We start from the raw sequence: 27,144 nt of genomic DNA, 5'->3' as shown, positions 1-27,144 counted from the left end.
GATGGGGAGCCCTGACGAGGATGGGGTGCCCTGACGAGGATGGGGTGCCCGGGCAGCTGTGGCTGTGTGAGGCGTGTATGCATCCTGTGTGTTCCTCTGTGAACACAAGCCCATCAGTCACGCTGGGGGCAGTGGCTGTGTTCACCCAGTGTTTCTGGTGGGCGAAATCTCACAAAGGCAAACACAAAACTTGTGTTATCTTCAAACTGTTCCCTGATAGAGCGATCATGCGGGAACCAATTCTCGTTTTCAAAACAAGCTTTGTAGCAAAACTGACTGTCCAACCATCACTACCAAGAAATTAACCTTGGCCAGACACAGGGGTTCATGCCTGTAATCCCAGTAGTTTGGGAGGCCAAGGCACGTGGAGCACTTGAGGCCAGGAGTTCAAGACCAACCTGGCCAACATGATGAAAGCTCGTCTCTACTAAAAATGCAAAAATTAGCTGGATGTGGGAGCACGGGCCTGTAGGCCCAACTACTTGGGAGGCAAAGGCCGGAGAATTGCTTGAACGTGGGAGGCGGAGGTTGCAGTGAGCTAACATTGTGCCACTGCACTCCAACCTGGGTGATAGGGCGTGACTCCATCGCGAGAGTAAGAAAAGAAAGAAAAAAAGAGATAGACAGAAAATTAACCTTGAAACAATACAACCAGGAAATCTGGAGCCCTGGGTCAAAACTTGCCTACTTATGCTGCCAACCCAACATGGTGTGTTTATGGTCCAAAAAGACAGGCCGGTGCCCAACAGCATGGGACGGCTGAGATTAGTGAGCTCAGGGCTTACCAAGCAGGCAGCACCCACCCTCATGGGATGCTAGAAGTCTGTGAAAGGAGCCTGTGCTTTTCCCTGCAGGTGTCGGAAGCCCTCAAAGGTTTCAGGCAGGGAGGGCCATCCCACGTCCCAGGCTGCCCCGTGGAGGGTGGATTTCACAGGGAGACAGGTAGAGGAAGTTACAACCCTGCATGGGGGCTGAGGAGGGTCTGAGCCACATTTTAACTTCCACGTGAGTCCGAGGAAAACAGCCTCCCAGTCAAGCCCCCAAGGCAGGCATGCACTTCTCCCAAACTCTCAGCATGGTCAGCAGGGACGGGGGTCTACGACCACAACAGACTCTGGAGGGGCCGCCAGGGGCCAGGAACGTGGGGCAGAGCCTCACTCGAGCCTGGTTCTCCTGCCTCATCCACTCCAAAGACCCTTGGCTCCAAAACAAACATCCAGGAAAACAAATCAGGACAAGACACCCAGTTCCACTACAAACAACCATACAGTAAACCCAGGCCCATAGGCTGACAATCCTAAAAAATCAGTCACGAGCCTATTAAAGTCAGGCAGCCGGGGTTGGGGGGAAATCTGGCTGTCCTTTTGGTTCTGGTTTTAGGAGATGCAGAATGTGCTGCTGACAGAAACCATTCATTCTGCGCCCACCGGATCCTCAAACATCCACTGAGTGTGCCAGGGGCCTGACACTCGCGTCCTCAGACAGGGGGGCTGCTACCTCGGCAGCACAGGGTCCCTCGCCTCACGTCACAGAGAAACGGCAGCAGAGCTCAGACTCTGAAACTGGGGCTTTGGGACGTCCCTGCGCCCAGGGCAGGCAGGGGAGGCCTATGGATCCCTCTTGAGGGGTGACTGTAGGCACGGAAAATAAAAGGGGCAGATTTACAAGGAAACCACGTTTTTTGAAATATTAAATTGCTTAAAAATCAAATTTGTGAGACAGCCATGCATATCTTTCCGAATTAACATACTAAATAACAGGGTGTATCCCTGAGCATCAAATCAAGGGCCACTTAGGAGCCGTGGGGGCATCAGTGCCCCTCAGAGGATGGGGCACGTATGGCGCATCGAAATACCCCAAGCTTCCTGCTGGGGCCCAGGGTCTCGGCTTCATAATGGGAGAAATGCATTTCATTCTGATGCAGTGAAAACCACAACCCTGGGGCCAGGCACAGTGGCTCATGCCTGTAATCCAAGCACTTTAGGAGGCTGAGGTGGGCAGATCATGAGGTCAGGAGATTGAGACCATCCTGGCCAACATGATGAAACCCCGTGCCTACTAAAAATACAAAAATTAGCTGGGTGTGGTGGCGCAAGCCTGTAATCCCAGCTACTCAGGAGGCTGAGGCAGGGGAATCGCTTGAACCTGGGAAGCGGAGATTGCAGTGAGCTGAGATTGTGCCACTGCACTCCAGCCTGGTGACAGAGCAAGAATTTGTCTAAAAAAAAAAAAAAAGAAAGAAAGAAAAAGAAAAAAGAAACAAAAAAGAAAACCACAACACTGTATGTTCCCCATCTAAGGCCCCATGAATTCTCTCCCTGCCCCGCAGCTGCCTGTGGGGAACTCTCCGAGGTGCTGACCCTGCTCTTGGACCCTCAGCAGGAGGGGGCTGTCCCTCGACTCTTTCTCTCTGAGCAGGCACAGCTGGCCTTCAGGACAAAGTGAGCTATGTCCTCAGCTCTCCCCCAGTCAGACACTCGGCTCTTCCCTCACCCAGCCTCCCTGGACAGTCACACACAGTGGTGACCCGTGAAGTCGACCCCTTCCCATTGCTGGTTCCCTGAAGTCCAGCCCATGCTCAGAGCGGGAGGCTTTGCTCCCCGCAAAGAGAGTCCACTGCTGTCCTCTGGTCCAAAGGGCAGGCCCAGAAGAGGGCACGGTCAGCAGAATTACGGCCCCCAAAGATGTCCCTGTTTTGATCCCCAGAGCATGTCTGTGAAAATGTCCCCTCACGTAACAAAACAGACTTTGCAGCGATGACAGAGTGAAGGATCGGGAGAGGGGAGATGACGCTGGATTATCCGGGTGGGTCCCACTGAAACACAAGCGTCCTTGTAAGGGGGGACAGGAGGTCAGCCAGGAGAGGAGAGGCTGCCCTGCTGGCTCTGAAGACGGAGGAGGGGCCGGCAGCCAAGGAACGCAGGCAGCCTCTGGAAGCTGGGAAGGCTGAGGAACGGATTCCCTGGGGAGCCTCCAGAAACTTACATGTTACAAATTTCGTGTTTAGACGTGCGTTCCACCCCCACAATATCTCATTATGTGTATACAAATATTCTACAACTTAAAGAAAGCCAAGATCCGGAACACTTCTGATCCCAGTCATTTTAGGCAACGGATTCTCACAGCTGGTACCACTGTCCTTCCATTGGACAGACGGGAAAACTGAGTCTCGGAGAAACCAGACAAGCTATGGGAGATCCGCCTGCCTGTGTCCTGGAGGGCATGGGACTCCCATAACTGCTGGGCGGAGCTATTTCTCTCCAACCTTATGTGGACGCCCCATAAGGAGGCACCCCTCCTACAGACAAGCACAGTGACGCTCAGGCAGGCGACATGATGGTGGACTGGGGGCCATCTGCGGAAGAGGCAGCTGGTGAAGAGGCAGAGACTCACCTGTCCAGTGGTGTCTGGAGGGGATCTCTTTCTCTTCCTCTTCTTATAAGGCCACCAATCCCATCAGATTAGGGCCCCACCCATACGGCCTTGAGCTGGGGCTTTCTCTACAAAATTGGGAGACTGGTAGGGGGCTGCGCAGACTTCGAGGCCCATGTGCCAGACCCTGGTGCACTCACAGGTCTGTGCAGCCCCAGGACAGGAGCATGGGGAGTGGTGCCCAGTCCTGTCTGTGGCCCTGGATGGAACTGAATTAGCTTGGCCACTTCGGAACAGAGTTGTGGGAGAGTTTCTCTGGGAAAGCCCCTTTCACTTCAGCCCTACAGCAGGGCTGGGACTCAATCCCAGGAAACTCCTGGGAAGTCCTCTGTGCCCTCCCAGCAGCATCCTCTGTCCACCTAAGACAGTTTCAAAGCGTTTGCTCTGGGGAAAGGCTCAACTCCATTAAACAGAATCCAGAGAGAGTCTTTTTCAGAGGGATGCCATTGGCCTGGAAAGTTCTCTCCATATTACTTGTCCCTGTGCACCGTCATCTCTCCCCAGTCTTGGAGGCAGGTCCTGTCCTCAGCTCTTCATTACAGATGAGGAAACTGAGGCACAGACAGGTGACGCCACTTGCCCAGGGTTTACAGGCAGCAGGGCTGGGGCTTGGTGTCTCCCCACCCCCAGACTAGGAGTGTCAGAGAAAGGAATCCCCTCCGCAGCAGAGCTCAATGGGCCCAGAAGGGGTGGAACAGGGCCACGCTATCCTGCCCCAGACAGCAGCTGCTAGGTGCTTAATTCCCAGGCTTGGGGAAGGGCCTTGGGGAGGGGCAGTTAGTGTTTAAAGAGCGCAGGGTTTCAGTTCTGCAAGGTGAAAGGAGTTCTGGACACAGACGACAGTCCTGGTTGCACAATATGCCTAACGCCACTTGCTGTGCATTTAAAAATGGTTACAAGCAGTGGCACGATCTCGGCTCACTGCAACCTCCACCTTCTGGGTTCAAGTGATTCTCCTGCCTCAGCCTCCTGAGTTAACTGGGATTACAGGCATGCACCACCATACCTGGTTAAGTTTTGTATTTTTATTAGAGATGAGGTTTCACCATGTTGGCCCAGGCTGGTCCAGAAGTCCTGACCTCATGTGGTCCGCCCACTTCAACCTCCCAAAGTGCTGGGATTATAGGTGTGAGCCACTGCGCCTAGCCGAAAGCATACATTTTATGGTGTGTGTGTGTGTGTGTGTGTGTGTGTAGGGTTTTTTTTGTTTGTTTTTTTTTGAGACAGAGTCTCACTCTGTCGCCTAGGCTGGAGTGCAATTGCACAATCTTGGCTCACTGCAACCTCCACCTCCCAGGTTCCAGCAATTCTTATGCCTCAGCCTCATGCCTACAGTCCCTGTAGCTGGTACTACAGGCATACACCACCATGCCCAGCTAAATTTTTTTGTATTTTTAGTAGAGAGGGGATCTTGCCATATTAGCCAGGCTAGTCTCTAACTCCTGACCTCAAGTGATCCACCTGCTTTGGCCTCCTGAAGTGCTGGGACTACGGGCGTGAGCCACTGCACCTGGCCGCACTGTGTATATTTTAGCCATTTTCTCCCCCATGAGGGGAAAATGCCAGAGGCATGTAGGAGCAGAGGTGAGCCACTAACCCTGCACGCTCAAGTCAGTAAACTGGGGTCTGCATAGCTAAGGAGTGAGCAGCTCCTGTCTGCCAGGCACAGCCATTACTAACCCATCACGGCCCCTCAGTAAGCCCAGACTCAGCCTCAGAATCCTCCTCAGCCTCTGCGTAGGCAGCCGCCACCCACCTCACCGCAGCAAGCCACTGCCAAAGCTGCCACAGCAGCCGTCTCAACAAGGCCACTCATGAGGTGGGCTGCGTGACTTTTGCTGTGGCTGCTGCAGCCATTCTGGGCTGTGACAGCCCAGGTCTGCAACTATGCCTCCCCCAGCAATTGCACCCTATTCAGCCGCTTCATGTAATTACCCAGCAAGGCACCAGCCAGTCAAGCTGCCCTGCTGAGCAAATAATTGGGATGGTTGGGTTTGGAGAGGAGGAGAAAATGGGGGCTGAGGGGCCACCCACCCCTGCCTCAGCGCCAGCCCCACAGCAAGGGGGCTGAGGGTCACCCACCCCTGCCTCAGCGCCAGCCCCACACCGCTATGATCCTCTCATCAGGCCCCAGGTGAGGGTGGCTGGAGGGGAGAGGGGCTCAGGGGAGGCTGGAAGAGAGCGGGGCTCAGGAAAGGCAGCTCTTCCTGATCCCCCACTGCAGGAGGTGAGTTCTCCTGTCCCACCTGCTGGAACCCCCTGCCTTACAAACACCGACACGGGGGACACCTGGATGCCTCTGGGGCCTGCCTTCAGCTGTGTCATGCCCTGGGTCTGTTTCAGGGATCCACAGGTGAAGACACAGATAAACGGAGGAGTTTGGGGGAGGAGAGAGACGGGGAACAAAACCAGAAACAGGGAGGTACAGAGCGAGAGAGAGACAGGGAGGAAGAGACATGGAGAAAGATTGGAGAGAGAAACAGAGAGCAAAGCAGACAGGGAGACAGGAAAAGACAGGAGGGACAGAGAGGGGAAGAAAGAGGGAAGGAGGGGGAGAAAGGGAAAGGAACGGAGGCAGGGAGGGAGAAAATCAGAAAATTCCTAACTCTCCCACCCTTTTCTCAAAGGCAGAGAACACAGAATACCCGCCAGGACTCCCGAGCTGGGCTGTGAATGCCATGCACTGGTTGGTAGCCTGTGACCTCAGCAGGTCACTTTAGTAGCCAGCTCTCAGGCATCTGTTCAGCATTTGCTGAGCACCTGCCCTGCTCCCAGATTGGCATCGGGCCTGTTAGCACACAGGTGGCATCTTCACACTTGAATCATGGGCCACGTGGTGCTGTCTGGAACAGGGGGACCACCTTGCGAAGACCAGGATGTGGGTCCCCAGTTCCTTCAACACCCAGGGAAGACTTTGCCACAGAGAGGACATTTATGTCCTGCAGTGTGACGACTGTGAGGCCAGGTGTAGTGGAGATAGCTGTCCATCCCTGGCAGCCACCAGCCCTTCTCTCCCACAGCACTGAAGCCCCACTGTCAACCAGGCAGATGCCCCTGCCCAGATTAAGGACTACATTTCCCAGCCTCCCTTGCAGCAAAGTGAGGTCACATGACCAAGTTTTGGCCAATAGAACGTGAGCACAGTCCCCGAGCAACTACTGGGCTGCATCATTAAAGGACCAGCTCACTGTCTTCTTGCGGTCGTGGAGGTGAGCCTGGGTCACATCTGAGAGATGGAATGGTTAGGGACAGAACAGGCCTGGGCACAATGACCTCAGCACAGTCTCCATACTGAGTGACTGGTACTTGAGAGAAATGAGCTTCTCCTGTTTAGTACAAAGTCCTTTTTTATATATGTAACAAAATTTGCCATTTAAATGATTTTAAAGTTCACAGTTCAGTGGCATTCAGTACATTCAACGTGTGGATTCGTCACCTCTGTCTACTTCCAGGACACTGTCATCACCCTCAACAGAAACCCTGCACCCATGAAGCAGCCACTCCCCATTCCTCCCTCGTCCAGCCCCTGGTAACCCAGTCCACTTCCTGTCCACGTGAACTTACCTGTTCTAGGTTTTTCACATGCCACATTTGTCCTTTTGTGACCAGCTTCCTTCACTCAGCATCATGTTCTCAGGCTCATTCAGGCCATGGCACGTGTCAGACCTTAAGATGCTGTTATTTTAGGTCTGGTCTCCTTTTTAATTTTTTACTGTTCTTTGAGAAATAAGGCTCACTCATAGGCAGGGTGCTCAGTACTGGCCTGGCCTCCTCCTACACACCAGGTACTATGGACTGAGTCCCCCTCCGGTTCCTATGTGAAGCCCCCACTCCAAAGGTGCCTGTATGTGGATACAGGGCCTTTAATGAGGTAATTAAGGTTAAATGAGGCAACATGGGTGGAGCCCTAATCTGAATGGGATTGGTGGCCTTATAATAAGAGGGAGAAGGAGATCCCCTCCATGCACCAAGGAAAGCCCTGTGAACACAGTGCGAAGGAGCCCAAGGACAGAAGCGCTGTCAGAGCCCCACAGGCACCTTGCTCTTCCAGAAGCAGACTGTCTGGCTTCCAGCACTGGCAGAAAACACATTTCTGCCACCCAGCCTATGGTATTTTGTTACGGCAGCCCGAGCTGAGCCACAAGGCAGAGGAGGAAGGCAGACTCCAGGAGACAGAAGAACACACACCCAAGGCACGCAGGGGCCCCCGTTCCTCCTCCTCTGCCCTAACTGCCCCTGACCCACCATCTGCACGTTTTTGCTGCAGCCTTGAACCCAAGCCGGGGCCTTGAACAAGCCAGGCACTGACTGATACGCTTGTTCAGGTTGTGGCCCCAGAACACAGGAAGATCAAGCCTGGACACTGGCCCTGGCCCTCAGCCAAGTTCCTTCACCCTCATGACTCTGTAATCCCATCCCATTGTTGCAGACATACCAAGGCAGAACCTCGCTCATCTCCCTGTTCCTCGGAAGTAGCAGCACCCTCTGTGAGTCTGCCAACAAAGGCCATGGACCCACCCCCCCCACCTCAGGAAGATTTGTGTCCAGTCTTTTGTGGGAATTCTCTTGCCTGTGGCTTTTGGGGTGACTCCAGCTGAGGGTTCAGCTGGAAGGAACATGACGAAAGAATCTGTTCCCTGGGCTGTAAAATAGGTGTCACGCCACCTGCACCAAGGAGAATGTTCCAGAAGATAGGCAGGCAGAGACACCCGCAGGGTGCCTGGCTCACAGCATCCACTGGGCTGAGCAGCTCAGGTAGGGAGTTCACAGCCATGCACCCCGATCAGTTAACTCTGAAGGGGTGCAGCTTGCCAGCAATGCCCCGAGGGACCCACTATCAACGCTCCACTGCCACACAGCCATGCCCCACCCTCAGCAGTCCCACTCAGGACATCTATGCAGAGGCCAGCAGGGCACATGGCCGAAAGGAACGGTGCGGTGGCAACAACAGAGTGACAAGTGAGACCCCTGAGTGGACTCAGGGCCAGGCTCACGGTGAGCACCTTCTGTCAAACCTCATTCAATCTAGAGCCTCCTACGAGGCAGGCAGAGCAGAATCGGGGACCATGGGACAGCCAAACGGGTTCTACGCGGGGGGCTGGGACGCGGGCCTGTGCCTGGGCTGTACTGGTTACATGCTATGAATATCACCCTTGCAAACAGTTACGATTATTTAGGGAACATGGGAAATTAAGAACATTACTGGCTGGGCACAGTGGCTCACACCTGTAATCCCAGCTCATTGAAAGGCTGAGGCAGAAGATTCTTAAGGCCAGGAGTTGGAGACCAGCCTGGTCAATATAGTGAGACCCCATCTCTACAAAACATAAAAACGTTAACTGGGCATGGTGGTACACGCCTGTGGTCCCAGCTACTCAGGAGGCTGATGTGGGAGGCTCATTTGAGCCCAGGAGGTCGAGGCTGCAGTGAGCTCTGATCGTACCACTGCACTCCAGCCTGAGGGACAGATTAGAACAAGACCGTCTCAAAAAAGAAAAAAAATTACTTTGTTTTGTAACCAGGGAGACTGAGGCTCAGCAAAGTGAAGCCGCTTTCCCTGGTGGCCACACAGGGAGGTCGGAGGGCCCAGTAGGCTGTGTGCATATACAGCCCAAGGGCCCCGGCGCGGGTGGCAGGAAGGCTCAGGAAACCCACAGCAGCAGCCTTGGCACTGCCCTCTCCACGGTTACTGCTGATGCCGGTCTGTCCCTGCCAGCCCTTCAAGGAGGGACCAAGTAGGGCCTCACTCAAGACACTCAACCCCAGGCACTGCCCGCTGACCCCAGGCAAACTGGCCCCTGGCTAAGGAAACTCACCAGGCACGCCCCTGGGCACCTGCAACAAAGAGGAGCTGGTTTGCGACAACAGTGTTTTCCTGAAGCCAAACAGGGATTTAGCACATGTTCCTGTCAAAGGCCACCAGGCGGCCAGTGGACATATGTGGTCATGCCCAGGCCGCGTGGTCACCGGTTCCTGCAATAGGGCAGAACAGCGGTCAGAGCTCACGGGAGAGCTCTAGAAGCGGGGCTCATCAAGGACCAGCCTCCCACCGGCTGCCCTCAGGTTTGGCCCCCGGGGACCGGGCTTCTTTTCTGAGACAGTGCCTGGTGAGGAGGGTGTGCAGCCAGGTGGGAAATACCTGGGGCCAGCTGCACAGCCCCATCCCTCGGTGCCTACCCAAGCTCACAGACCAGACCTCTCCTGAACACAGAACCAGGCAGGGCCCCGCCCTCAGGTAGCTCCAGGTCTCAGGCAGAGAGGCAGATGCCAACAGATAAACACTCAACACGGAAGGAGATGCAAATATTTACTGAAAACCTAAGCAGCAGACTTTCACTAGAGCAGATACATAACGGCCAACAGGCACATGGAAAGGCGCTCCCCGCCATCAGCCTCCACAGACTGCCAATCACAGCAACAGCAAGACGCACCTCACACCCCCCAGCACGGCTGTAAGCAGGGGGCAGACTGCTGGCGGGAACATCCCTGTGCAGCTGCTGTTGAAAACAGTCTGATGAGGTCCAGTGCAGTGGCTCACACCTGTAACCCCAGCACTTTGGGAGGCCGAGGCAGGTGCATCCCCTGAGGACAGGAGTTCCAGACCAGCCCAGCCAACATGGTGAAACCCTGTCTCTACTAAAGATACAAAAATTAGCCAGATGTGGTGGCAGGCGCCTGTAGTCCCAGCTACTCAGGAGGCTGAGGCAGGAGAATCACTTGAAGCTGGGAGGCGGAGGTTGCAGTGAGCTGAGATTACACCACTGCACTCTAGCCTGGGTGACAAAGTGAGATTCTGTCTTAAAAAATAAAACAAAGAAAACAGTCTGGCGGCTCCTCAGGAAGTTAATCTGAGTCACCATAGGTCCCAGCAACTCCTCTCCTGGGTGTATACCCGACAGAAATGAAAACACACAGCCACACGAAAATGCGGGTGCAATGTTCATCACAGCTTTATTCATAAGACGCAAGAAGTGAGCAACACCGATGTCCACCAACTAACGAGCAGATGAACGAAATGTACTCTATCCACACGGGGGCTATCGCTCAGCCGTACATAGAAGCGACGGGAGCCCCGATGCCGACGCACGCTACAACCCGGAACCCGGTGAACCTTGAAGGCAGAGCATAGAGTCAAAGAAGCCAGGCACAGAAGAACGCACTGTATGGTTCCATTCACACAGAAGGTCCAGGGTGCATAAGCCCACAGGGTAGGAAAGAGATTCGCTGTTGCCAGAGGCTGAGGGAGAGGCTACACGGAGGAGGATGAGCTGTTCTTGAGTGCAGAGTTCTTTTTGGGAGGTGAAGATGTTCCAGAAATAGACACTGACACAGGCTGCACAATTAGTTGGATGCAGAAAAAACCACATCATACACTTTGAGAGAGCGAACATTATAGCATGTGGGCATACCTCCATAAAAAGAAAACTGGGCCAGGTGTGGTGGCTCACACCTGTAATCCCAGCACTTTGGGAGGCCAAAGTGGGTGCATCACCTGACGTCAGGAGTTCGAGACCAGCCTTACCCATATGGTGAAACCCTGTCCCTACTAAAAATACAAAAAAGTAGCCAGGTATAGTGGCACATGCCTTTAATCCCAGTTACTCAGGAGACTGAGGCAGGAGAATTGCTTGAATCCAGGAGGTGGAGGTTGCAGTGAGCCAAGGTTACACCACTGCACTCCAGCCTGGGCAGCAGAGTAAGACTCAAAAGAAAAGAAAAAAAAGAAAGAAAACTGGGCCAGGTACAGTAGCTCATACCTTAATCCCAGCACTTTGGGAGGCTGAGGCGGGAGGATTGCTTCAGCCCAGGAGTTTGAGACCAGCCTGGACAGCATAGCCAGACCCCAGTCTCTACAAAGAAGTAATACTAAGAAATAACAAAATACAACTGCAGGTGGGCGCACCTGTAGTCCCAGCTGCCCAGGAGGTCCGGCAACAGAGCAAGACCCTGTGTCAAAAAAAGTAAAGATGAGAAAGCAGAGAGGGAAGAAAGAAAAAAAAGAAAAGGATAGGGAAGGAAGGAAAGAAAGAAAACTGACAAGGCGCTGGTACATTCCTTGTGACCGTGAGGAAGGAATGAACCCCCACACCGCTCCCCCTGGGCTTGGGACATGTGTTTTCACAGCGTCCTCTGAGGCCCTCCCCACCCATGTCCTAGGGGAGCTGCTGGTCAGCATGCACCTCTCACAACTCCCTACCCTCACATCTACAGTGAGCACGTGCCCGGCCAATCAGAAATGCCATCCCTCACAGGCGGGGATGGGGCCAGGGGCTTCAGCAGAGCCAATCGAAGCCTTTCGAGGCCCTGGAGAAACGGGTCTCTCCCCAGCTCCAGGATTGGGAACCTTAAGGACTATGTGAGCACAGACACAATGGCCTTTCCTGAGACACATGGATCACCTGCTGGAACACGAAATTCCACCCAAGAAGTAAAGCATAACCATGACAGGGAGAGAGGGAGCAAGGAGAAAGGAGGGAAGGACGGTGAGATGGAGACAAGGGGACGGGAGGGCCTTCAAAACCCAGGGGAGAGCCAGGTGTAGTGGCTCACGCCTGTGATCCCAGCTACTCAGGAGGCTGAGGCAGGAGAATCTCTTGAGCCCAGGAGGCGGAGGTTGCAGAGAGCTGAGATTGCACCACTGCTCTCCAGCCTGGGTGACAGAGCAAGACTCCATCTCAAAAAAAAATAAAATTAAATTAAAAAAACAAACATAAAAATACAAGGGGCAGCCTAGAGCTTGAAGGGACAGGGATGGTCCTCCTGAGAGCCTCAGGAGGAAGTGCAGCCCTGATGATGCTCGATTTTGGACCTCTGTCCCCCAGGGCTATGAGGGAGTACGTTTCTGCTGCTCTGAGCCCTTTGTGGTGCTTCGTAGCAGCAGGAGACTCACACAGGGAAGACAAGGCATGTCCCAGAGGAGCAGTGGTCCCGTGTGGCTAGAGTTCATGGCATGAAGACAGCACGTGGACAGGATTCTCCCATCTGCCTTCAAGAGCCACCCACCAGGCCCTGCATCAGTCAGTGGCTATCACAGCAATGCTGAGTAACAGTTCTCTCCAACAAAGAGACCCCACTGAGGGGCTTAAAATAATCAGTTATAGCTGGGCGCAGTGGCTCATGCCAGTACTCCCAGCACTTTGGGGGGCCAAAAGGGGTGAATCACAAGGCCAAGAGATGGAGACCATCCTGGCCAACATGGTGAAACCTCTTCTCTACGAAAAATACAAAAATTAGCCAGGCGTGGTGGTACGTGCCTGTAGTCCCAGCTACTCAGGAGGCTGAGGCAGGAGAATCACTTGAATCTGGGAGGTGGAGGTTGCAGTGAGCCGAGATTGCACCACCACACTCCAGCCTGGGCAACAGAGCGAGACTTAATCTCAAAAAAAAAAAAAAAAAGCAAAATAATCAGTTATCTGCATACATACCTCCAAGTTTTCCCCAAGGACTCTGATCCCCAGACTCCCAAGGGCCTGTTTTCAAGTCACTGGCAGAAGACAAGAGGGGCAAGTGGACACCATGAGGCCTCTCAGGGCCTGGGCTCACGTGGCCATGGCATCGCTCCGCCTTCCCACGGACCAAACCAACCCCATGGCCAGGGCGGAGGAAGTGCGAAGTTCACGGCAGGGGCGTGGGTGGACCTGGGACGGGAGGACAGCAAGGAACACAAGTGCAGCCTCCCACCAGCACCCACCAAGCTCCAGGCTGGACGGAAACAAAACCAAACACAAACATCTCCGACGCGGGTATGGCCTTACTGGTACCCAGGGTACTGTGTTTTGCTCGGGCAGGGAAACTGCAGAGCTGTCAGGGGAGGGGGGGTCCTCCCACACCCTGCTCCCCACCCGCTCCCACACGCCCGTCACAAGGAGACACAATTCGGAGCCCATTGTCACAGGTGTTTCCTGGCAGGAGAGGGCACCTGGGCCGTGCAGCACACATTTGCGTTCTGACACTGGAGCCAGGCACATCAGGGGTGCTTCGGGGGTTTTGTGTGGACGGGATTTAATTCAGACTTTTTTTTTTTCTTTGAGATGAGTTTTGTTCTTGTCACCCAGGCTGGAGGGCAGTGGTTCGATCTCAGCTCACTGCAACCTCTGCCTCCTGAGTAGCTGAGATTACAGGCACCCGCCACTATGGCCAGCTAGTTTTTTTGTATTTGTAGTAGAGACGGGGTTTCACCATGTTGGCCAGGCTGGCCTCGAACTTCTGACCTCAGGTGATCCACCTACCTCAACCGCCCGAAGTGCTGGGATTACAGGCATCAGCCACTGCGCCCAGCCTTAATCCAGACTTAAAATGTGGCCCTTAGGGAGAGGCAAGGGAAGGACAAAGGGCATGGAGCTGCCACACAGGGCATCCTCTGGGTGCGGGTGTCCATGGGGTGGAAAGTCCCGCACTCAGGAACCTACGGGAGCCAGTGGAGCCAGAGCTGGGGGCACTGGATGGTAAAGACCCTGTGTGATTTGTGCCAAGGGTCAGTCAGGTCAGAACAACCTTAACAACACCCACATTGATAATGATGCCAACATTGACAGACACGTGGCCCAGCCGGGGGCTCCGAGCTAGAACCTCGTGCATCCCTTTTCATAAGGACCTGCGGGGCAGACGCTGTCCTCAACCCATTTTAGAGAACTGAGAGCAAGCCCAGAGAACTGATGCTTCTTGCAGAGGCCGCAGAGCTAGCAATGGCAAAGCCACTGCTGTTTCTCAGAAAGGCGGATGAGGACTGGGCTCCAGCTGCGAGGCGGCTCCAGGGTTAGATTCCACGAAACGTTCCCGGCAGACAACGGGACCTGGGACGGATGGAGCATTTTAGAGTTTTGTTCACTGGGGCCTTGAGGGAGGGGACGGGCACATCCATTCTAGAAATGGGAGCACCAGAGGGGACAGACCTGCCCCAGCCAGAGTGTGGAGCGTACGGATCTCAGGAGCTGCGAAAGCAGCCACACACGGTGGCTTCAAACCACACGCACTTATTCATGTGGAGCTTTACAGGTCACACATCCAAGAGAAGGCTTATGGGGCTGGAATCAAGGTCTTAGCGGGGCGGCGTGCCTGGAGAAGTCACTTCTCATCCTTTCCCGTGTTTAGCAGCCGCCTGTGCTCCAGGTGCCGTGGCTCCTCCTCCGCCTCCCTACAGCATCCCTCTGCTTCCACAGTGGCACAGACTCTGTGGCCCTGTTCCAAGGCCCCCTGTGATTCTATGTGGCCCATCTGGATAATTCCGGGTGATCCCCCACCTCAGGAGCCTCAACTCAATCACATCTGCAAAGTATCTCTTACCACGGAAGGTGATGCCCACAGGTTCCGGGATTAGGATGTGGACATCTACGGAAGTCAGCACTCCTGTGGCAGGAAGAAGCCCCTCAGTGATGCAGCGATCAAGGTCACCCTGTCACTTCCTCTGGGAGTCCTCCCTCCCAACCAAGGTCAATCAGGACAGCCTTGTACCGGGTAATGAGGAAGTATCTACTCACAACTCTGAACACACGCATCACCTAGCCAGCGACGCCGGCTCTAGGAGACCAGGATGCAGAATTCCCCAGGCCAGCAGCGAGGGAGGGTGGGCTCCGACAGTTGCTGCTGTCTTGCAGGACTGAAAGATCAGATGTGTCCAATTAATAGGGTAAGGCTAGGGCAACACGGTACAGCCACATCGCAAAACACTACGTGGCTCTTCAGGAAACACACACACCTGGATACCCTGACGTGGAAACATGACCTCGATCTAAGTGAAAGGGAAAGAAAGCAAGCTACAAAGGAATGCGCATGGTCCAATTTTATTTCTACAAAAGGAAATGACGTAGGAGTGATATGCAGATTTTATTATGCGCTGAAGCAAGTCTGAAAACGCTGTAATGACCTCTAAGGGGGCGGATCTCGTGCAGTGGTCCCTAGTGGCTTTATACACATCGGTCTCAATGTTTTAATATTTTTATGAGGGTGTGTTACAATTTCAATGAGAAATAATTTTTAAACACCAAAAATATCGGCCAAGCACGGTGGTTCATGCCTATAATCCCAGCACTTTGGGAGGCCGAGGCAGACAGATCACCTGAGGTCAGTTCAAGACCAGCCTGACCAATATGGAGAAACGCTCTCTCTATTAAAAATACAAAATTAGCCGGGCGTCGTGGTACATGCCTGTAATCTCAGCTACTAGGGAGGCTGAGGCAGGAGAATTGCTTGAACCTGGGAGGCGGAGGTTGCAGTGAGTTAAGATTGCACCACTGCACTCCAGCCTGGGCAACAAGAGTGAAACTCCACCTCAAAAAAAAAAAAAAAAAAAAAAAAAACCCAAAAAAACCCCCCCCCATTAAGGCTGCATTTCCTAGATGGCCCATCAGAGTGTCCCAGGCAACTTTTCTGTAAATCACCCACCCTCCCCAAGCCCACCTATAGGGCTTGCTGCTGTGCCTCCCTCCACCCTCAGCTCCAGGCACGGCCAGCGGAGATCCCTAACTCATGGACAGCCCTGCAGCCAGGAAGCAACGGCAGAGAGTGGAGCGGGGAAAGACAGGGGCCTCCAGGCACAGCTCAGACCCAGGCTCGGCTTGGGGCAGGCACACGGGCAAGGGCTGGAGACACAAAGGAATCTGGAAGCCCCTTTCTGAGCAGGCCTCGCCCTGGGTTTTACACATCCCCAGAGCAATGCTGTTCAGAGGACATTTCAAGGCCACGATCAACAGGGATTCCTGAACCCAGCCTGGGTGTGAAAAGTGCAAGAGGTGGAACAGGGCTGAAAGCAGGGGCCTGGGTGAGAGTTCTAGTCCTGTCCAGGCACTGATCGGCTTGGAGACCACACACTGCCCTCCTCTGCAACCGGGGCCCAGCTCCCCTCACAGTTCACTTCCCACTATGCCTGCAGGACAGTCCTGAGCTGCCAGAAGAGCCTGCCTGGTGAGAAGACTCTGGACACAGCCGCCAATTAGCTGCGTCTGTAGTGGGTGCAGGGCAAGAGGAACAGTGGTAGAGGTGCCAGGACTTGTCACCTCTGATCTACATGCCCAGGCAAGGCTGCACTCACATGGAAAAATCACAGGGACATCAGCTGACAACCAGCACACAGGCCTGCCACCACGGTCCTGCTGACCGCCACGGAGATCCAAGGACCTCAACTCACAAGAGGCGGCACCGCCATCCAGGCGGCCACCTCCATACGCTCTGTACCTGCCTGCCCTCCGGGATAGACCGGGGCTGACCCTGCCCAGGCCATCCTAGCCCAGATGCACACACCCTCCCCACACGCTAGTTGGAAGGCTGAAGCGGGAGGATCGCTTGAGCCCTGGAAGGTCAAGGTTGCAGTGAGTCACAGTGGAGCCACTGCACTCTGGCCTGGGCGACAAAGCAAGACCCCGTCTCAGAAGGAAGTCATGTTTATACTATATTGTAATCTATTAAGTGTGCTATGGCATTATATCTTTGAAAATTACAAGTCTTAATTTTAAAACACTTTATTGCTGAAAAACGCTAACAATCATCTGAGCCTTTGGTGGAGGGTCTTGGCCTGATGTCAATGGCTGTTGGATGACCAGGGTGGTCAGTGCTGAAGGCTGAGGTGGCAACTTCTTAAAATAAGACAACAATGCTGCATCCACTGACTCTTCCTTTCACAAAGATTTCTCTGTGGCGTATGCTGCTTTATGAGAGCGTGTGACTCATGGTAGAGCTTCATTCAAAAGTGGAGTAAATCTCCAAACCATGTTGCTGCTTTATTGACTAAGCTGAAGGAATATACTAAACCTTTGTTGTCATTTCAACGCTGTCTACAGCGTCTTCGCCAGCATTCACCCCTGAGCGGCAACTCCCTGGTCTTCAGAGTGTGATGGTGTGCCTGCAGCAGTGCAGTCCCATCTTCAGGTTCTGCTTCTAATTCCGGTTATTTTGCTATTTCCACCATGTCTGCAGTTCCTTCCTCCACTGAAGTCTTTTGTTTTCCTTAGTTTTTTTTTGAGACAGAGCCTCCCTCTGTCACCAGGCTGGAGTGCAGTGGTGCATTCTCAGCTCACTGCAACCTCCACCTCCCGGGTTCAAGCAATTCTCCTGCCTCAGCCTCCCGAGTAGTTGGGACTACAGGCGCCCGGCACCACGCCCAGCTATTTTTTTCTATTTTAGTAGAGATGGGGTTTCACCATGTTGGCCAGGATGGTCTTGATCTCCCGACCTCATGATCTGCCTACCTCGGCCTCCCAAACTGCTGGGGTGACAGGGGTGAGCCACTGCACCAGGCCTGAAGTCTTGAGCCCCTAAAGTCATCCATGAGGATTGGAACCAACTTCTAAACTCTTGTTAATGTGGCTATTGTGACTTTCACCCTTGAATCACAAATGCTCTTAACGGGATCTCAAATGGTGAATCCTTTCCAGAAGGGGTTTCAATGGACTCTGCCCAGATTCATCAGAGAAGTCACTATCTATGGTAGCTATACCCTTACGAAATGTATTTCTTAAATAACAAAACCTGAAAGTCAGAATCAGTCCTGGATCCAGAGCTGAAGACTGGATGTTATGTTAGCAGGCATGGAAACAACATGCATCTCCTGGGACATTTCCATGGCAGCTCTTCCGTGAGCAATCATATTTTAAAAGGAATATTTTTCTTAGCTGTAGGTCACAACATTGGGCTTAAATCTATTCCAGAAACCGTGCTGTAAGCAGACGTGTGGCCAACCAGCCTTTGTTGTTCCATTTCGAAAGCACAGACAGAAAAGATTTTACACAATTCTTGCGCGCCCTTGGAATTTTGGGACAGTCAATGAACACAGGCTTCAGGTCGAAGTCTCCAGCTGTGGTAGCCCCTAACGAGAGAGCTGGCCTGTCCTTCAAAGCCAGGCATTAGCTTCTTTCTGGCTATGAAAGTCCTAGATGGCACCTTCTTCCAGTAGAAAGCTATTCCACTGATAGTGAAAATCTGTTTGGTGTCACCACCGTCATCAAAAATCTCAGCCAGATCTTCTGGGTGACTTGCTGCAGCTTCTCCATCAGCCCTTGCTGCCTCGCCTTGTACTTTTATGCTCTTCATTCCTTCAACCTCACGAATCAACCTGGGCTAGCTTCCACCTTTTCTTCTGCAGCTTCCTCCCCTCTCTCAGCCTGCACAGCATTAAAGAGAGTCAGAGCCTTGCTCGGAATCAGGCTTTGGCTTAAGGGAATGTTGTGGTTAGTTTCTTCTTCTATTCAGACCGTCAAACTTTCTCCGTATCAGCAATAAGACTGTTTCACTTTCTTATCATTCATGTATTCACTGGAGTAGCACTTTTAGTTTTCTTTGTTAACTTTTCCTTTACATTCAAAACGAGGCTGCCTGGCGCATGAGGTGGAGCTTTCAGCCTGGTCCGGCTTTGAACACACCCCCCTCTCTATGCTTAATTGTTCCAGCTTTCGGTTTAAACTGAGAGATGTGAGACTGTTCTTTCACATGAACACTTAGAAACCGCTGTAGCATCATTAATTGGCCTACTTTGAATACTGTCATGTCTCAGGGGACAGGGAGACGGGAGGAGAGAGAGGGATGGAGGGGCGGCTGGTTGAAGGCTTCGTTGGAACACAGATTATTTAAGTTCACTGTCTCATATGGGTGCAATGTGTGGCATCCCCAAATAACCACAGTAGTAACCTCAAAGACCACTGATCACAGACCACCATGAACAGACACAACCGTGAAAAAGCTGGAAATGTCGTGAGAATCAGCAAAATGGGACACAGACACACGAAGTGAGCATGGGCTGTTGTGAAAATGGCGCCACTGGGCTTGTTCCACGTGCGGTGCCACAAACTTCCACTCTGTAAAAACGCGGCATCTGCAAAGCACAGTGAAGGGAAGCCCACGGAAACGAGGTGTGCCTGGCCCTCAGAATAATCCTTCCTCCTCCTCTCACCTTGGGCTTCTGCTTTGCAAAACCCCTTGGCATCTCTTCACAGCAACGTTTACATGAGATGCCGGCAGAGAGGGGGTCCCAGCAGAAACCATGGCAAACGATCAAACCCGGGCTGAGCTCTTGCAGGCTTTGCGGGATTGCAGGGGGCATGGCTTTCACATGGGCTGCCCCCTCTCTCCCTCTCCTGCCGCAGAGGCAGCCAATGGGTCACACTCTGAGATGCCTCCTGGGCCATGAACCACTGCCCTGGGGTTCTGAGCAGGTCCCAAGGGCCACACGGTGGGGAGGGGGATGGGAAGGAGAAACAGGCTACAATCTGCCCCATCGCCCCAAGCTCGGCTTCTACTAGAACTGTGGGGCAGAGGGTATTGGCTGTTGAAAATGAAGCAATGGCTCACACCTGTAATCCCAGCACTTTGGGAGGCCGAGTTGGGCAGATCACCTGAGGCTGGGAGTTTCAGACCAGCCTGACCAACATGGAGAAACCCCATCTCTACTAAAAAAAATACACAAACAAAAACAACAATGGTGCAGTGGCTCACGCCTGGAACGCCAGCACTTTGGGAGGCTGAGGCAGGCGGATCACAAGGTCTGAAGTACAAGACCAGTCTGGCTAACATGGTGAAACTCCATCTCTACCAAAAACAAAAATTACCCGGGTGCGGTAGCACATGCCTGTAGTTGCAGCTACTCGGGAGGCTGAGGCAGGAGAATTGCTTGAACCCAGGAGGCGGAGGTTGCAGTGAGCCGAGAGCAAAACTTCATCTCAAAAAAAAAAAAAAGAAAAAAAAGAAAATGAAGCCAAGTCACACCTCAGGACTTTCCTCTCTAGGATGGGTGACATGTTTACATCCCGATTCCCAACCCAGGGCCACTAGTGAGCAGCAGATCACCAACAGCATTGAGTTTCATCTTCCAGAGTAACCCAGGCTTCGAGGACTGTGATGGATTCATTATGTCTGCCCAGGTACAGTGAGAGGGTAGGGACAGGCAATGCCGTGCAAAGGTGCCCTGTGTGTGCCCTCCTGGCAGATGTGCCATACAAATGCCCTAAGTGTTTGAAGGCAGGAGGGCCAATGCCCTGTGGTCCATTGCTAGGTGACACGGCAGAATTTCACTAGTAAGAGTTCCCACTGGGGTGAGGAGGACCCCACAAGAGAATGGCATGGGGAGACTGCAGCCCCTTCTCACCTGACCTCAGCTCCAAGGGGTCACCAGCTCCTGCCTGCCTCCCTCTGCAGCAGAGGGTCTCACCCCGACATAATCCCCTGGAACCACCTGCTCCACCCCTCCCTCATCTCCACCGCACACCCTCGCTGGGCTGGACTCTGCCTCCCACCTGTACTGTGGTTGTGTGTGATGCCTCAGCTGCCCGTGGGGCCGAGGCCTCCAGGCGCAGCACCCACATCAGATGGAAGAGAGCCAGGGGCTCTCGGGCCAGCAGCATCTGAATCCAGCGGCCCAGGTCAGAATGCAGGTCCTGAGGCCCCACCTAGACATGATGCGACAGTCTGAGGCGTGGGGCCTGACCACCATCTTTATACCTGCAGAGCCTCGAAGGCTCCAAACCCCGGGCGCATCCCAGACAATGATGTCGCATGGCCAGGGAGGGCATCGTGGGCCTCAGAACCCACAGTGACTCCAGGGCCTGGGGCTGAGGCCGGGCTCCCAGCCTCGGGGCCAGTCCCCTCAGCAGCACGGGACCTCAGCCTGCCCCTCTGCCAGGTGGGAACGACAGCACCACCTCTCAGATTCCGAGCTCCACGCCTGCTGCCCCGTTTTCCAGGAAAACACTGTCCCATCTTCCTGCCTTCCCTGCAGAGCTGCTCTCAGGGGAAGGGCCCGGCCCTCTGTGGTAGACACAGCAAACTGTTTCTCACTTCACACAGCCTGACAAGCCCTGCCGGCCGGGGCGGGCGAGGACAGCGTCAGCCGCCCTGTAGCTCCCTGGAGTCCTTGGCTGTGACAGCAGCAGGAGCCCGCCCGGGGCCAGTCACTCCTCAGCCCACGTGGTGCAGCCACGCTCACGCTCCAGTGGAGGGTCGGCCCCGGGGCTGTGGGCACCCGAGCCAGCCATTCATCAGCTTCGCTCTTTAGAGCCGCGGACTCTGTCCCCTCCCTGTTTTCTTTTCTTCCCAATTCTAATCCCATTGAGAAAACACAGCTCCAGGCCCTGCAGCCGGGAATGGAGACTCATCCTCCAACCTCTGATGGCCGGAAACACTGTGTCGCCTCCCGCCTCCAAGAGTCAAACCCGTTACAAACACACCTGCCTCCCCCGCCTGGCGCACAGCAGCGCTGGGGGACAAGGGCACCAAGTGCAACCTGAGGCCCCACAGGCCCAGCCCACACTGAGCCACCACAGCGAGCAGGGAGCCCCGCCCCTTCCAGTGGGGAACCCAGCACCGAGTGGAGGTGATGAGTCTGGGGCACTCGGCCATGACAACCCAGGCAGGACATGGGTCTGCGGGTCTCAGAGGTTACAGTGAGAAGCCAGTTCCAAGAGCCCATTTGAGGCCTGAGGCCTCGTCTCTTGGACACTTTAAATGCCAGTGACCTAGAGACCACCCAGGAAATGAGGGTAAGGAGTGGCCCGTCACCTAGAGATCACCCAGGAGACGAGGGTAAGGAGGGGCCACACCTCCCTTCACCTGGGTGCACCTGTGCCCACACAGTGCGGCTCCATGGGTGTGCACAGATGTGTAAGCTGTGCACGGCGGTGGGAAGGCCATGAGTGGGAACTCGGGGAGCCAGTTCCTTTCCCACAAAGGAGCTGCCTCCAAGACCCTAGTCATGTTGGAAGAAGGAGCCACCTCCCTGCCCACGGCACCTGCTCAGGCGAAGGGATGGAGTCAGCTCGGTGACTCCGCCAGTACATACGGCGAGCCCGACCTGCCAGGCAGTATGGGCTGCAGGGTCTCGCAGGCTGGGAACGGTGGGCTCTGTCAGTTTCACAGTGCACAGGCCTGCAGACCCGCCCCTTCCCTCTCACTCCCTCTTCCCATCTGTCTGTCCTTCTGCCCATGAAGTAAAATGCCTCCCCAGGAGATACAGGGGCACTGGCCATGCCAAGGCTGGGGACTCACTAGAAGGTACACCCACCGTGCCCTGGCCCTGGCTCCTTTGCAGGGGTCTTGGGTCTCACCCTTCTGGCCCAGCTCTCGGGCTTTCACCCCAGCATGCTGTCTACTTGTACATAGGCCCCTCCTCCAAGTAGACCCCTCCCCCAACAACGTTCCCACGCAGACCCCGTGGGCCCCCCAAAACCCCAGGCGGAGGCTGGATGCCCCAAGAAGGGAGCTGTTACACCCTAAGCTTCGCAGGCCTTCAGAGATTGGAAGCCAAGGCCAAGAGAGGCTGACAACCTGCCTCCAGGCAGCTCCTTACCTATGCTGGCCCCAGCCCTGTCCATCTTCCTTGGCTCCTTAACGGGAAGATGCTTCTCTTAATATCTAGGGTAATTCGTCTGAGAACAGTCTGACGTCCCATGTCCCCCAAGTCCTACAGACATCTACCCGGTGCCACAGCTATAAAATATGCTCGATCCTGCAGGGCACTTTCTGCCAAGTCCTCGAGCTGCCAAGAACTAATGAAGTGATGAAGTAATGAACCAATCTGCAGGTCACACAGGACCTGCCACGAGCGTCCTCAAATCTGTGATGCTGCTGCCCCCGGCCCCCAAAACTTCTTCTTGTCCACCAGGGTCAAAAATGCACAAAACAGAAAGAGTTGAAAAACAAAAGACAACAAATCGAGGAGGAAAGAAATTCACCAAAAAGCCAGGAGAGTGCTCAGTTGATTCATCAGCTCAGAGCTAAGGCTGCTTTCCCCGTTTTCAGGATTATTTATTTTCCCATGGAACAAGCATTACGTTTATGATGGAAAAAATACCTACTGAATCTAATTTGTTCTTAAAATACCAGGTGAGTAGCCACACATGGGCTCCTGTTTATTTCCCTGCCTGAACACTTCTGGGGGGGCGGTCTGGGGCAGAAACCAGGGCGAGCGCTTTTGGACCTCAATGTCAGGTGGTAATTCCACGTTTCTTTAGGCTTCTTGAAATCTATCTCATTTCCCTCTAAAGCCACAGAAGTCGCGAGCGGCATCTTCTGCCAACCAACCACAGCCACCGTTTTTGTTTTTCACTATAGATCAAAGGTCACTGAAAATCAGAACCAACGTGGCTGAAGTTTAATTAGCCACAGATTGGGAAGGGCTGAGCCGTACCCGAGCTGGGAGCTTTCCTGGAAGAATGCCACGCCTGCCCCGGGCTGTGAACACAGAAGCATCCAGAAAGATGCAGGGGAATGTCCCCACGGAAGCCTCCTACCTGGGCAGCCCAGGACTTCCCTCAAAGCTCCCAGATCCTTGCCCCAAGACTCTGGGGGCTCCTCCAAGGGCCCACCTCTGGCCCAGGAAAGCAAACGCAGGTGGGAAGCAAAGGCTCTGGGCTTCCTAAAACGCCTTCCCAAGTCTTGACAAAGCCCTTAAGTAACCTCAGCTACTTTAACACCCAAACATACACCTGTGGGGCCCTTGGCTTTCCGAAGGGAAACTTCCCACACAGGCGGCTCCTGCTGGCCACAGCCTCGCTGGGACCAGCCCCAGGGTCACATGCTCACCAGACCCCGAGCACCTTCCTCCAGCCCTGAAGGCCACCCTGTACCCACCCCTAAAGGAACCCACAAGCTATGTGGGTCCCACCCATAGCTACCTCTGCACCCATTCCTCAGGGCCCAGAGGTCCTGCTAGACCCCAAAGCCAGTAAGTCATGCGCCCATTCAGAACAGCGGCTGCCCCAAAGCACCAGGCCTGCGTGAGCCCCTCGCCACGCACCTGCAACTGGCCTCCCAGCTGCAGCCATCTCTCAGGGACCAGAAAGAACCCAGACAGCAGGCCTCTGTAGCTTTACCTCCCACATGCCTGCGGTGCTGGCCCTGCCACCCCCACCTGGTGGCATCACCCCTCCTGGCCAGCACAGCAGTGGTCTGATGCGTTATACCAACCGAAAAGGCCACCTTCTTTACCCACCAACATTTTAAACATCAGTACATAGAACAGAGACAGTACTCGGTTTCAAGGGAGGCTGCAGCTCTCCGAGCCCCCACAAACCAACCATTTCTCTGCACCAATCCTGCCCACAGTCCCCTCTGAGAACCTCGAGGGAACCCTAGGGTTCCATGGGACATAGTTTGAGAAAAACAGCAGTGCAGGCCTCAAACCGAACCCAGTCCAAGGCCTCGAGGAACAGCTGGACTGAACAGACCAGGCTCACAGACACCTTCCGCCCCCTCGCCCGCCTACCTGGAAGCCGCGATCTCAGCCTTCTGCTTGGCGATGGTGGCGGCCCGCTCGGCGGCCTCGACGGCGCGGTCCACCTTCTCGCGGATCTTGCTGGCCCGAAGGGGGATGAGGTTCTTGCGCTTGCCGCTGACGAGGATGTTCTGCTTGTACTTGCCCTCCTCCTTGGTGCCGTCCGGGAAGGTCATGCAGCCGTAGCCGTGGCGCCGGTTGCTGGCCCACTCGCCCTCGTACTTGAGCCCGTCCGAGCGCTGGCTCACGCCGAACCCAGAGCGCTTGTCGTTCTTCCACTCGCCCACGTAGGTCTCGGTGGTGGTGGCGTCGATGTCGTCCTCGATGACCGCCAGCTCGGCCTCGGCCTCGCCCAGGCTGATGGTGGAGTGGATGTCGCTGGCCGTGGAGCTGACGGTGCTCATGCCCGCCTCGCTGCGGAAGGAGCTCTGCTTGCTGCGCTGGCTGGCCAGGCTGCTCTTGGACTCCGACTTGCGCAGCTTCAGGCCGCTCAGCAGCGAGCGCCGAAACAGCCCCTTCTTCTTGCTCTTGAGGATCTCGGAGTCACTGTGGGCCACGAGCACGAAGCCCCCGCGGGACACGGCCGGGCTGCCGGCCACTGCCGGAGAGGCGTCGGGATGCAGCGCTGTGCCGTTGGTGTGCTCGCTGCGCAGGGAGTTGATGGACGTCCTCAGGGGCGAGCGGATGACCGCGGCCATGCCATACGGGACACTCTGCCGCACGCCATAGCCCTGGCGCATGCCACCGACCCACTGGCCCTGGTAGGTCCCTGGGGAGACAACGAGAAAAGGGTGAGTGCCTAGTGACACAGGAGGGGGCACGGTCTGGCCACGGACAGGGCGGAAGCCGCCACAGGCCTGCCTGAGCTTCCTACAAATTGTTTTTTGAGACAGGTTCTTGCTGTGTTGCCCAGGCTGGAGTGCAGTGATGCCGTCACAGCTCACTACAGCCAGGAACCCCTGGGCTCAAGTGGTCCCCCTGCCTCAGCCTCCTGAGCAGCTGGGACTACATGTGCGTTCCACCATGCTCTGCTAATTTTTAAATTATTTGTAGAGATGGGGTCTCATGTTTCCCAGGCTGGTTTCTAACTCTTGGGCTCAAGAGATCCTCCCACCTCAGCCTCCCAAAGTGCTGGGATTACAGGCACAAGCCACACTACCACCAGCGTGCTTCCTATCTTGATGAAACCTGCTGCGGGGTATGTGGAGGCAGACACACCACAGTGCATTCTTACAACTTCTTTTTTTTGTGAGATGGAGTTTTACTCTTGTTGCCCAGGCTAGAGTGCAATGACACAATCTTGGCTCACTGCAACCTCCACCTCCCGAGCTCAAGAGATTCTCCTGCTTCGGTCTCCCGACTCGCTGGGATTACGGGCATGCACCACCACTCTTGGCTATTTTTTTGTACGTTCAGTAGACACGGGGTTTCTCCATTTTGGTCAGGAAGGTTTTGAACTCCCAACCTCAGGTGCTCCACCCACCTCAGCCTCCCAAAGTGCTGGGATTACAGGCATGAGCCACCACACCTGGCCAACATTCTTACAACTTCTATCACCAGTGGCTATTTTTGAAGACACCTCCATCCTGCTTCTCATGGTTAGATTTTGTTCTCTCTTGGAAACCAGGGAGGGAGAAGGGAGACATCAGATTCTGTGGTGCAGAGTGGGAACCACAGAACCCAGAGTGAACACGGAAGTTCTGCGGTGGGGACAAGGAGATGCATCCTGGGTCAGGGGGCTAAGTGGCAGCTGCAGGGACACAGGTGTGGGCTGCTCTAGGAGGCAGTGAGCTCCCCATTGCTGGAGTTATCCAAGAAGAGTGTGGAAGACCACACAGTGGGCACACCAGGAAAGAGAGTCAAGGGCAGAGGCAAGGGGCAGTGGCCCATGACCTTCAGGCATAAAATCAGCAGACCTGATATCCCCAAAACAAGGGAGGGCAGGGACCAGAGCAGCTGCCTGTGTACCTGGGTTCTCAGCAGCACTGTTCCCAGGGCTGGAAAGGCAACAGCAACCCCCAAGTCCACCACCAGGTAAATGCACAGACTCCATGCGATCCGTCCATACAACAGAACACCAGTCAGTCTTGACAAGGTAGGACATTCTCACACAGGCTGCAACGCAGATGAACCTGAAGATATTATGCGGAGTGAACTGAGCCAGGCACAAAAGAGGCCACATATTGGAAGCTTCCAGGTACACAGGGTCCTTAGTCACACTCAGAGATGCAGAAAGTAGCACAGTGGGTGCAAGGGCTGGAGTGGGGTGTGTGGAGTCCGTGCTGAATAGGGACAGTGGGATGGTGGGAAACTCTTGGAGGTAAATAGTGACAACAGCTACCTAACACCGTGAAAGTAAGTAATGCCACGGAACTGTATACTTAAAAGTGGCTAACATGGCACATTTTGTATTTCTCTTACCACAACAAAATAAAAAAGAAACCTGGTCCGCAGACCTGGGCCCCTGTCTTGCTCTGTGAGCTGTGACTTCAGGCAAGTGTCTGGGCCCTGCTGGCCCTCAT

General features: G+C 54.5%; 1 protein-coding gene across 1 annotated transcript in view; it reads right to left on the bottom strand.

Moving 5' to 3' along the window:
• JPH3 (junctophilin 3) overlaps window positions 1-27,144 on the bottom strand; it is a 109,343-nt gene that overhangs the window by 42,386 nt on the left and 39,813 nt on the right. Inside the window, exon 2 of the mRNA XM_032284630.1 lies at window positions 24,614-25,391. Coding sequence (XP_032140521.1) covers window positions 24,614-25,391 — 778 coding nt within the window. The remainder of the gene's footprint in view (window positions 1-24,613; window positions 25,392-27,144) is intronic.

The sequence above is a fragment of the Sapajus apella genome, unplaced genomic scaffold (assembly GCF_009761245.1).
Source record: "Sapajus apella isolate SASKATOON/1434 unplaced genomic scaffold, GSC_monkey_1.0 scaffold15, whole genome shotgun sequence".
NCBI lineage: Eukaryota > Metazoa > Chordata > Mammalia > Primates > Cebidae > Sapajus > Sapajus apella.
This window is presented reverse-complemented; position numbering and strand designations above follow the sequence as displayed.